This window comes from Bemisia tabaci, chromosome 1 (genome assembly GCF_918797505.1).
Source record: "Bemisia tabaci chromosome 1, PGI_BMITA_v3".
Classification (NCBI taxonomy): Eukaryota; Metazoa; Arthropoda; class Insecta; order Hemiptera; family Aleyrodidae; genus Bemisia; species Bemisia tabaci.
In genome coordinates, this window is record NC_092793.1 from 73652163 (window position 1) to 73664645 (window position 12483).

The 12483-nt window shown below is 40.1% G+C and overlaps 1 protein-coding gene across 1 annotated transcript in view; it reads left to right on the forward strand.

Moving 5' to 3' along the window:
* Nucleotides 1-12483, forward strand: part of LOC109033114 (agrin) — a 310568-nt gene that overhangs the window by 258303 nt on the left and 39782 nt on the right. Inside the window, exons 12-13 of the mRNA XM_072296169.1 lie at nt 8934-9096; nt 11076-11224. Coding sequence (XP_072152270.1) covers nt 8934-9096; nt 11076-11224 — 312 coding nt within the window. The remainder of the gene's footprint in view (nt 1-8933; nt 9097-11075; nt 11225-12483) is intronic.

Here is a 12483-nt window from a genome sequence, read left to right on the forward strand (position 1 = left end):
ACAGCAGTCGACTTTCACCCCATTTTAAATTTTGCCCCCCCCCCCCCCCCCCGAAAAAGAAAAATTGATCAATTTACTCTCTACGTCAACCGTTTTGCAACGCTAATTTTTGCGGCAATTAAATGCCTTTGTCAACTTGGCAACAGCGTAGCTATCCTTTTTTCCCTTCAACTCAGCGTAGGAGTCCGTCTATCCCTTCAGATTACTCGGCTATTTATCGATGATGTTTTATTATGTCACTTGCCGTAATGGCTGCGTTTCGAAGTTGTCTGCTTTATGACGTTTTGTGTCCGGTTTGAGGAGACAATTAAATCGTTGAACATTAAAACCTACAATGTTCACCATTTGATAAAATGTATGAAGCTCATAAGGATATACCTTCAAAGGCTCATCATTAGACAATAAATTCGACGCGGTTTTAACACCCACTAGTTCAATTCGACGATTCCTCCAGTACTGCTGACGGTGCGCAAATCAAGTCAAGAAAGTTCAATTTCAATTCTAGACTTTTGAATAGGATTGCACTGCGTGAAAAGAAACCAAGAGCATCTCAATACTCCCATAAATGATTGAGCAGCCTCTTTTTTGTCTTATGAAATCTAAAAAGTTGATCAGTTTGTATCCGTTTAAATCCCAAAAATTGTTAAGTAAAATAGGAAATCACCTCGTTGATGCGATCAATTGGCTTGCGTGCAGTTATTCAATCGAAAATTAGCTTGTAAAATGTACACGGGAAAACATAAATTGCTGATTTAGCAAATACATTGTTGAAATTATGTCCGACATGTTTCAAATGTACATTTTACAATAGTGGAAAGCTAACTTAACCACTGGGATGGTTGAATTATCATTATTTTACTGTAAAATCTACATTGAAACGCGTCGGACACTTTTTTAAACCACAAAATTTTTAAATCAGCAATTTCATTTTTTCCGCGTAATTTTATAAGTACATTATTATTCATTACCTCAAAACAGATCGGTTCAAATCTTACAGTCACAGGTCATTAAATTGACTTTATCATACTTATTTTCAGTGCAGATAAGAAAAAAACGTTGTGAGGGTAGCCCGCGCCCCATAGAAAACGAAGAGGTTTCACGTCGGCCGAAGATGCAACCCGTAATATAGACTTTCACTAACCGGACGGCTGGTATATTGATAGAAAATGTCGCGAAGAAACCCTCAATCCCGACAGTTATTACCAAAAACCTAAATTATATACTCCGCCAACAAAACCAAAAGCAGTCTCTCCAAAACGAACCGAGGAAAACTTATGAGCGAAAAAAAGGGTCTGCGACGACGAAAATTGCGAAGGATGTACGCTTTAATCTCTTGTTTTTAGTACGTACTTAACCGTTCTTCTTTCTTTTATATCAATTCGCGTACTTCATTAAAAGTCGCTCAGTTTAAAACAATTTAGAAACTTCCCCCGACGGAGTTCTGAAAAGTTGAGGCAACTTTTTTAGCGTTTAACCCGCTTGTACTTTGATAATAAGAATGGGAAATTTAATTTTTCGAGTTCACCTCATCTTTCCGGCGCTTGGCGCTTCTCGCCGATAGTTTCGTGAACCGCAAGGCTTCTTGTCCTCTCGCGTCCAGAACTTTTACAAACGGTAATGCTTCGTAACTAGTTAAACCGCATGTGAAATTGTTTATAAAGTTTTTGATGACTCCAGATTCATTGTTTTACCCTAGTGTGATTGAAATACATTGTACACTGTTAACCAGACGACAACGCATTGTGAATCGTATGATGGAGAGGAAAAAGAGAAATCTTTGGCGAGGAACAGGAAAAATAAGGAAAAGAAATTGAGAGTGAATAGAAAGATAGGAAGAAGAAGGAGAAGGAGAAGAAGATAAGCTGATGATGAAAAATACTAAACGTACTACAAAAGAATACTTCTAATGCTAAAAATACATATTTAACTTGGAGGGGGGGGGGATTATAGAGTTTTTAGAAAAATATACTTAATGGCTCAAGGTTTTTTTCTCTTTGTCAATACTTTTTTGTATCAGCATCCAGTTGATTAAAATTTTGGGCCTAGGCAAAGAGAGGTGGTAAAGAGAGAGATTTTATATACAATGAAGATGAAGAAGAATAGAAAGAAGAAAAAGAGGAGGAGAAAGGAGAAGAAAAAGAATTAAAATTTATGTTCCATCCTCGTCTTTCTCCTCTTCTCTCTCTTCCGCTTTGTGTACATCTTCTTTTTCGCCTACGTCCTCCCCTCCTATTTTCCATCTCTTTTTCACTCGAATTTATTTTAATCTTGGAGTTAATTCTATGTCAACGCCGTATTTACTTTCGTAAACTATCTTACGGCCTCTTTCGTACGTTTTTCACCATATTTTCCCATCAAATTTTACGTCTTGTGACAATGGGGCTGTGATAAACTTGAATAAGATAACATTTCACTCCGTCTGTTGATCCGTGCTCGTATGAGGAAGAAGTCTAATCGGGAAAAAGCAGCACTCTTGCCATCGATTCGCCTCTCGCTTGATGCATGGGAAACACCTTTAGCTCAGCGGGGAAAGTTATGGCTCCTGGAACGAGCTTCGAGCTCATTTTTTCTTATTTTAATATTTCACGCCCGCGTTTAGCTTTCCTCATCTATTTTCACTTTTACATCACATGGAACCACACGCCCCTCGACGCAAGGGTAGCAAAAGCACCCCCGCGAAGTTGACCGGACTCGGCATGCACGTTCATCGGCGTAAATGATGAATTTCAACTACAATTTGGCAAATGCGCAGACAGGGATGTCAGCCTTTCTGTACAGGATGTTCCGAATTCAACAAGAAGAAGTCTTGCACGTAGAAAAAACTTCGGTTCTCGTGATACACTGGTGTCTGAACTTCAGCTGGACTGCATTTTGCAATTTGGAACTATAAATGCTGGCTCATCTGAAAAAACACTTATGTGCATAGGGAAACCAATGGCACATACGTTTTTTTTAAACCGGGCCAGAATTTATAGTTCCAAATTGCAAAATGAAGTCCAGTTTAGAGTTCCTGGGGAGAGTACGGACATTCCGAAATATCGTCGCTCCTCTGACGTAAGGGCGTATCTCAATTTCCACGTGAGCCTCGTCTTACATATAAAACCATACTTCCCGGGGCTCATGCGGAAATCGATGTACGCCCTTTCGTCAGAGGAGTGACGATATGTAGATTCCCTTTATAGAGAGAGTTAAGTCAACGCAGATCACGCAACGTCTGATTATAGAAACCAAACTCAGCTTTAAGTAACCAAAAATCGCAATTTTTTCCTCCGTTTAGCGGGATTCCGTCTTTGTTCTTAATTAATGGTAACTCCAAAAATCACTAGCGGTATTTTTGCCATTAACTAAAAATTCAAATGAAGTTATTTGTATGTGTGTTGGTATCTCGTCTTCGAATTAATTTTCGAATTTTTCCTTGTGTCCATATCTTTCCACGTATACAATATGCGACATTTTCCACTAGTTCAGCAGCAGCCTGATTGTTGAAATTTTTTGTTTCTCGGGACGACATAGATGATATAGGTCAAAAGGCGGAGATTGGTCGGCCATGTCTTATCGCTGATATTTTGTCGTGCTTTTGTCAGATGGAATGGACGACATACTGTCGGAAACTTAAGAGGTGCTGTTAGCTTGTCGTGAGTTCAACCCGACATAGGCACGACAAAGCAGCGATAAAACATAGCCGACCAATCACGCTCCACCTTTTAACCTATGTCATCTATGTCGTCCCGACAAACAACAAATTTCAACAATCAGGCTGCACACCTTGTCTATTGGCTCATTGCATTTTTCCCGATGCGTTTCTCGGCTGAAAAGCATAGAGAGCACATAATTTGTTTTTCTATCCAAAAAATACATCTTGAACTTATTATGTGAACTTGAAACACCCTGTGTGTGTGATTCGCCCTCTATGCGTAACTTTAAATGTAAGTGCAGTACAGTCTGGCATCTTGCACTACGGCTCTTGATGGATGCCTCGAGGTTTCATGTAATGTCAGGAAAAAGGATTGTCTGAAAGGGCAATAGGACGCGCTACATCATCGTGATCACCGCGGTTCCGCAGGAGATGAGGCTCTCAAGAATTCTAAATCGTCAAATATTTTGATCTCTCAAATGGAGTTTTTAAAATTTTCACGGCAATTTTCGCTTGAGGATAACATCAGATCGTACATATATCGCGTTTATGCGCGCATGTTCTTAACTCTGTTCTCTCAAAATTGGACACATTGAGCCAAAATTACTCTAACTACACCATACGGTGCCTAATTGTTTTCACATTTGATATTTTCTATTGATAACCAAGCAACACGAAACGTTAATCATTTGCTGGTGCCTACGAGGGCTGTCCCAAAAGGAACCGGACTTTTGTCATAGAAGGCGAACCGAGCGTCGTAAGGAAGTTTTCTTGGGCTTGTTTGAAAGCTGATAAGCTACTGAAGATGCTTGTTTTTACAGAATGCAAAAATTCGTCTTGGTAAGGAAACTACACGCTTTGGAATAAAGGAAAGTCAAACTCGAGTTGCGATTTTTGTCTTTATGTCAAGAAAAATTTAGATACAACTTAAAAAGAAACCCAGGTTTTAAGTTAAAAACTTCGTTGCTCTCTTATTCAAATGCTTAAAAATAAGGAAATTAACATTTTAAGCAGCTTACCAAGTCATCACCTATCCCCTTCAAAATACTCGCCAGCTTTGTCGATGCATTTTTGCCACCGTTTCTTCAATTGGAAGAAACACTGTTGGAAATCCTCAGGTTTGAATGATCGCAATTCCTTCAAGGTGTTCTCTTGAATTTCCGGAATGGTTTGAAAACGTCGACCTTTCAAGGTAGATTTAAGTCGTGGAAATAAGAAAAAATCACACGGAGCCAGGTCAGGTGAATAAGGGGGATGAGGGAGGACACTCATGGCATTCTTTGCACAAAATTCGCGAATTTGGAGGGATGCATGGGCAGGTGCATTATCGTGATGCAGAAACCAGAATCCTGGCTCCGTGTGATTTTTCTCTTATTTCCACGACTTAAATCTACCTTGAAAGGTCGACGTTTTCAAACCATTCCGGAAATTCAAGAGAACACCTTGAAGGAATTGCGATCATTCAAACCTGAGGATTTCCAACAGTGTTTCTCCCAATTGAAGAAACGGTGGCAAAAATGCATCGACAAAGCTGGCGAGTATTTTGAAGGGGATAGGTGATGACTTGGTAAGCTGCTTAAAATGTTAATTTCCTCATTTTTAAGCATTTGAATGAGAGAGCAACGAAGTTTTTAACTTAAAACCTGGGTTTTTTTTTAAGTTGTATCTAAATTTTTCTTGAAATAAAGACAAAAATCGCAACTCGAGTTTGACTTTCCTTTATTCCAAAGCGTGTAGTTTCCTTACCAAGACGAATTTTTGCATTCTGTAAAAACAAGCATCTCCAGTAGCTTATCAGCTTTCAAACAAGCCCAAGAAAACTTCATTACGACGCTCGGTTCGCCTTCTATGACAAAAGTCCGGTTTCTTTTGGGACAGCCCTCGTATACTTTCCATGATTTAGAGGAGATTATAGACAATTTCAGGCAGTGTGTTGTTCAAAGCTCTGTTGAAGAGTTGTAAAGACGAGAAGAAATCAGGCAACGTGAAATGAACTTGGTCTGATCATAGCCAAAGCCGTCTAATTTACAGGCTTATGTTCAAGTAGAGTTTAAAATCATTTCAAGAGCTTCGCTAACTTTTTTCATCATTAACCGGCGAGGATATTGAGGCGTTGTTAGTAAGCAGCATCGTATTGGAGCTTGTTCAAAATGTGCAACGCACATTCGTGGAGTAAAAGGAACAAAATAAAGTAAAGGAGGAGAATGAAAAAAATAAAGGATAAAAAACAGAGGAGATGAAAGAGAACCCCAGAATCTGAATCTGATTTGGATCCCAGTTTTCAGATAGGCTCCGAACCCAAACCCAGATTACGCGGAGAAAAAAAACTTGGCTAGGTATAAGTATAATAGGTATATTAATAAGCCCGGTAGCCCGGTTTTTTTTTATAAGTCCATGGTTGTGCGAACCAACCTCTTTACTTGGGTTCTACAGTCCAAAAATTCAGTTCGACGAATCGATATTTTTTTTTTAAACTTTGACCTGAATGACTCAAATCGTATTTTTGCACCCCAAATAAGACTTTTGATTTTATGAAGTCTTACTTGACGTCCGGCGTGCTTAACGGAAGAAAAAAAAAATATATGATAAAATCAACTGTGTTCCTCGCAAATTTTGGCGCCGACCAAAAGGTGTGGTCGCGTCAGCCCTGCATGTTTGATTCTACGATCTACTGGCTAATGCAACTGCTTTTCGGGCTGTCGTCAAAATCAGTCAGAGGTACAGATAAAATGATCTTAATTTGTTTCACATGATACTTTTGATAAAATCACAGAAAGAAGCAGCAACTCCAAAAAATCGATTTTTTGCATGTTCGGTTTATTTGAATGTAGATTTCGGGAATAACCTCATGGTTGGAGTTGAGAGGAATCAGAGAGAAAATTCTAAAAGTCTGATAAATTGCGAAACCGCTTAAAAAATTCGGAACTATATATTCCGCGGTATAGTTTCAACGGTATACTATGTATACCGCTGAAAAATGTTTATCAGTGCCAAAGTCGGATAAACAGTACTTTCAATCCTTTATTTGTTTGCAAAGCTCTTTTTGTAAATACGGTGGCAAAGAGGATCCTACAAAGTTCCGGGGACCTCTTCTTTCTCCACGAAAGCTCCGTCTTTACGGGCATAATTACATGAGAATAGTCCTATTTCACGGCCCGTTTGGCGGAGCTGATGATCTAGCCCCGGCGAAATTCTCGAGGAAGTCGGGAAAGATAAGAGGAGTCGAAAAAGTCTACCTTAAGATAAGCGCCGCTGGCGGCGGCGAACAAGTTTTAATTGAAAAAGTCGGAAACAATTTGAAATGTTGACGTCCCATCCGAAACTTCCGGCCAGGCTGACAAAGGCGTGAAGGGGTTAAACAGGTCCGGCAGTTATTATGCGGTGAAGTTCATGAGCCCGACAGCAGAGTGCGCCCAAGCCCTGCACTTCTTTCGGTCTGTTGGAAAATCAACAGTTTGGACACTCAGACGCTCCGAGAAGAAAAGTTCGGCCTCAACAATTCAATAAAGGGTCGCTGTGGTGAGGGGGTGGGATTCCGTTGTCTAATCTAGAAAAAAAAGCAATTTTTCAAGTTTTTTACGATTAGTTTATTACGCAATGGTATTATAACCGAGGATTGCCCATAGAAGTTGATAGGTAGTAGCGGGTATACAATAGTATACATACTCTAAGTGGAGTGCCCTGGTAGAGAGAGTATGCACATCTCGCTCCTCCACTTGCCATGGATGGCAACAAAACAAAATGCCGGCGCTTTGTGTTAGTTTTTGAGGATGGGAGGAGGGACATTGCCAATTTGACGGTGATCACTAACCGTACTTGCTGCCAACCTTCCTATATCTCAAATGATTTTTCGCGGAGATACTGCACGATTAGGCTATCCGCAAAATTATGTAAATACTTAGGAATGTTGCATTTGAGTTAAGTTCTCGTTGCAATATGCAAATAAAACTACATTTTAAGTTATTTTGTTTTTACATTCACTGACAGCAGCGTCCGCCATTTTTGGGTTTAAAGAGCTCAATGAAGCTCAAGCTGGAGGAGCTGATCAAAACTCACAGCCAGATGACGATACTCTCTCTATCAAGCAACTCTACTCGTAATAATTGTAAGGGTTTAGACTATTTGGATTATTTGAAATATTTAAACTTGCCACTAATTCCTTCGCGCTTTTAAAGCTTGACCTCAATAGGATCTGAGTGTTTCCTCGGAAATTTTAAAACACGCACACGCACACCCTCTCACAAAAAAACAGAAAAAAAGAAAAAAAAATGATGAAACCAGGGTGTTAAATTTTTATAAAGTGTGCATTTTTAATAAACATTCGTTAAGAATCTAAAGTTTTCCGCAGTTCCAAGACTCAAAAGCTTTGCTACGACTTATTGAGAACATTCTTCCTTAATTGGTTGCACTTCCTCTAAAAACCTGGAAACTTTCTCGGCAAGTTCTTGAAGTCCGGCGAAATAGAAATGAATGGTTCAAGGGCCGTCGCAAGGGTGAATTACCTCCAACATAAACAGCTAATTTGGCGCATTTAAGTATATTTTCATGTTACCGGTGAGAATAAATCGACTTTTATCTTTTTTTCGCGGAACGACACCAGCTTCTACTGAAACAGAACTTCAACACAGTAATATTTCAGCCGTTTCTTCATAATAAATTATGTGAAACGTAAATTTAAGACGAATAGGCAATCTCGGAATAGAAGTAAACAGTTTACGACTGGTGAGCATCTCAAGACGTTTTCTGGGTAAGAAAGACTTGATGTTTTTGGGATTGCTCACAGCACGCTCGTCATTCAAATGAGGACAATGGTTCCGAGAACTCGTCTTTCCTTGATGTTAACAGCTGTGTTTGTTCGCTCTTTAAGAGGGATTCTCTCCTCGGTGCAACAAACCTTGTGCATTTCATCGTCCACCCGCGAAGAAAATATTTTTAGTTTTCTTTCATAGTTACTTTAATTCACCCTTTTTGTTAATAGGAACCATAAAGTTAGTCCCTTTGATAAGCCTGGAAAATAGCTGCAAAAATCATTTTTATCGGAAAACTTTTTTTTACTTAAAGATTTTTCTTTACTTAAGACTGTGCGTAACTCCCCTCCCTCCCCTCGTAAGACCCCGTAAGGGAAGCTCAGACCCCCTCCCCCATAAGTAATTTACGTAATGCTAGGCTACGATCATGGCAACAGAACTTTTGTCCGATGCATCTTGAGAGATGATTATTTTTTTAAAGTTACACTAAGTAACCAGTTTTCATGGTAATTCTTATTCTGTACGGTCATTATTTTATTTTCTTGTTGCAGCGACACCAACAACGTTTGAAAAACTCTCCTTGCAGCCAACTGACAGCAGCGGTGCCAGTCTTGAGAATAGCGTCTTCAGCAACTCGGCCGAAAAGGAGGCATGCAAGGACATCCACTGCGATTTTGACGCAACCTGTGAACTGGGTCCCGATGGCTATCCTAGGTACGTTCTTGATCATTCCGTTTTCAAAACAGCTGATCCAGATGTCGCAACGTTTTAACATAGGAGGGTATCAAGCGGGTAACGTATCGATAACGGGCAATAGAAAATCATATAGCTGGCTGTAGAAAGCGGAGCGAATCATTTAGCCGGGCTATACGAAGCGATAAAAAAGTATACAGTCAGGCTATAGTTCCTATCGCCGGACTATACAGTTTATCGCCTGGCTGTTGCTTTTTGGTCATCGGCTATAAAAGGCTATAAGAAATTGTGTAGAAATTCGTGTGCTTTGTAAATCCTTAAGTTCGTTCGGAATCACCTTAATATTTACAAAACAAACATTATATTTTCCTTCAATACATATTTTTTTCATCAATTAAAGTGAGAATAATCCATTCAGAGTGTGCTAACATTTCAAAATCATGAATTGAAAACGCTGACTCATTGAGATTAAATATTACAGCCTGACACAAAGCGGAGCGGCGATGCACTGGCGCCTACAAACCTAACAGGGATACTTCACGCATTGCGCAATGCGTGAAGTATCCCTGTTAGGTTTGAAGGCGCGAATGCGCGTTTCGCGCTGGCTGTCCGCCCGCCGCGCCGCAAAGTGCCACGGCGCTGGAAGGAACTATTTCACACGCAGTCTCAAACGAAATTGAAGGCGCTCCAACATATTAGAAATGGCAGGCATCCTTCAAAAGTACGGAGCTTTCCTCGCAAAATAAATCAAGATACTACGGCCCAAAAAGAGAGCGGTAGTCCAAAAACTCACTCAGTCCTAGCATCCGTAATTAGTAACGTTCAGCATACACTTTATCACCTGACTGTTGCTTAATTACCATCGACTATGAAAGGCTATTGTATAGCCGGCTAAAGAAGCTATTGGAAATCTTACAGCCGGCTGTAGGTCTATGGTATTTTGGAAAACAGATTCTACTGCCAATTTTTACCAGGGATGAATTGGATTGCATTTTGCAAGAAGGGACCAAGAGCATTCCAATGTTGCTAGGATTGTGCAACTTATATTCTTTGCAATTATATACTGAAACCATGCAAAAAATTAATTTTACAAACGTAGTTTTCGTCTTGAATTTATAATTCATCAAGAATAAAGATGAAACTTGTTAAAATGATCAGTTCATATTTGCAAGGTAAAAAAAAGTCTCACAACCTAAGCGACATTGGAATGCTCTTGGTTCTTTTTTGCAAAATACAATCCAGTTGGTATTTAAATCAGAACCACCTTTGTTACGTAATCTTCCCTGCTGGAACCATCACAGTCAGTGCTCCCATTTCCCAGAACTAGTAACGAATTCCGGATCTTTCGAGATTTTTCGGAATTATTTCCGGAACTTTTGAAGTTCCCAAAATGTTTCGGATCTTTTGCATTTTCCGGAACTTTCTCGGAACTTCTGAACAAATCTAAAAAGGAATCCCGGAACTTTTGACGGTCATAGAGTGTGAGAAGTTGGAACAAACATGTTCCGAATCCCGGAACTTTAGACGGGCATGGAATGGAAGCACTGATCATAGGAGTGGAAAAATCCCAAGGTCTGGATACACGCTCAAATTTCCATCAATTTCCTATCAAATGGTTACTGATGCGCACCATCTACCATCAATTTTTTGCGACCTGCAAAAATGTGATGGTAGATGATGGGACTGTGGGTCTCATTCGTCATCTGATTTCCACACAACCGTGCTTATTTCATGCTCATTTCAATCAACACGCTGTTTTAATTAATTTTACCCATTAACCTAGATAACTCTCGACTGCCATTTTTGTCATCATTTTGATCGGAAATTGACGGAAATTTGAGCGTGTATCCAGGCCTCTACATTTCTGCATCACATCGAAGCGGCTAATATAATCACATCTGTGCATAAATCTATTGTTATGTAATTTAGGGATATACTTAATTTACTATTACTCTTTTAGTTTTCTGATTTTTGAATGAATGTATGTTAATTTTGTTCAGATGCTCGTGCCTGTTCGATTGCTCCCGGGAGGCAACGAAGCTGGTGTGCGGCTCCGATCTGAAGGTCTATCAATCGAGCTGCGCCATGAAGATGGAAGCCTGCCAGCAGCAGAAAGAGCTCCGACTCAGACCTCTGGATCTCTGCCAAGGTACGTTCCCGACCCCTTCTTTGCTCCGCCACCCCCTCGAGCATCCCTCACTCCGCAGCGACACTCCTCCCGCAGGCTTGCCGCCTCCAACACCCGCCTTTCATTCATGGATTTTGACATTTCAAATCATAAATACGTCGGTATTCCGAAGGGAAAAAATCCGCAAAAATGGGTCCGTTGCAAAGCTTGCAGCTAGAGCAAAAAGAGAAGTCATAGAAATATAATTAGTTGGTTAATTTATTTAGAGATACATTCAGCAACTTATGCCGCAATCACACGCTGAATTTAGCAGCTGAATGTGGGAGTCAACAGTCATCGCCCAACGGCTGAAATTTAGCAAATTCGAGTTATTTTCATCCAGATAAGTATCAAATCTACTCGAATAGTTCAGACAAATCCAACATTAGTCCGATGGTTGCTGAGAATCGTTGCTGAATTTTGCGCGGGCACGATGACTTCCACATTCAAACCACATTCAGCTCCCACATTCAGCGTGTGATTACGGCATTCGGCTATTGATGTCTTTACAACGAATATGAAATATAGGTGCATATACAAAAATTCAGATTTTTAAATTAAGGGAGGCAAAAAGTTTCAGTGTTTTGGTTGTGACATTGGGTTTATCGCAGGTTAGTGGGTTTGGATTCCTTTTGACCGTTGGTGAGTATATATATACATCGTAAAGAAAATGGTCCAAAAATCACGATAAGCAGCTCGCATCGGGATGGTCTAAAGTACCTACACTCTTATTTTCACAATCTGCGCAAGAAATATGCGTCTTTTAAGCTTCCCACTTAAAGAGCAATACCACGATGCAGGTGAATATTTCGTAAGAAGAATCGTTCCATCCAAGCCTTGCGCAGTAGGATGCTACACAATATGCAACACACATACATGGCTGATGCCTCTGCGCGGAAATCATGAGGAAGCACATGTTTTTTATCAACTCAAGATAAATGTAAATATAAACCACGCCGATTGATAGAACCCCGTCTCCTCGCGTGTGTTTTGGCGGGTTGACGTCGGCCATGTTCAATATTGCGTAGGTTCCTATTGAGCAAGGGTAGGATGGAACGACTCCTCTTACGAAATATTGGCCCGTGCCATAGCGTCGTTTTTGAAGCGGGGAGCTAAAAAAATGCTTATTTCTTACGCAGATTGTGAAGTTAGGAGTGCATTTCAAACTTTCCCGATAAGCTCATCGTAATATGTTAGCCATTTTCTACGAAAAGTAACTCTTCTTTTTGCTCCAGGTAAAG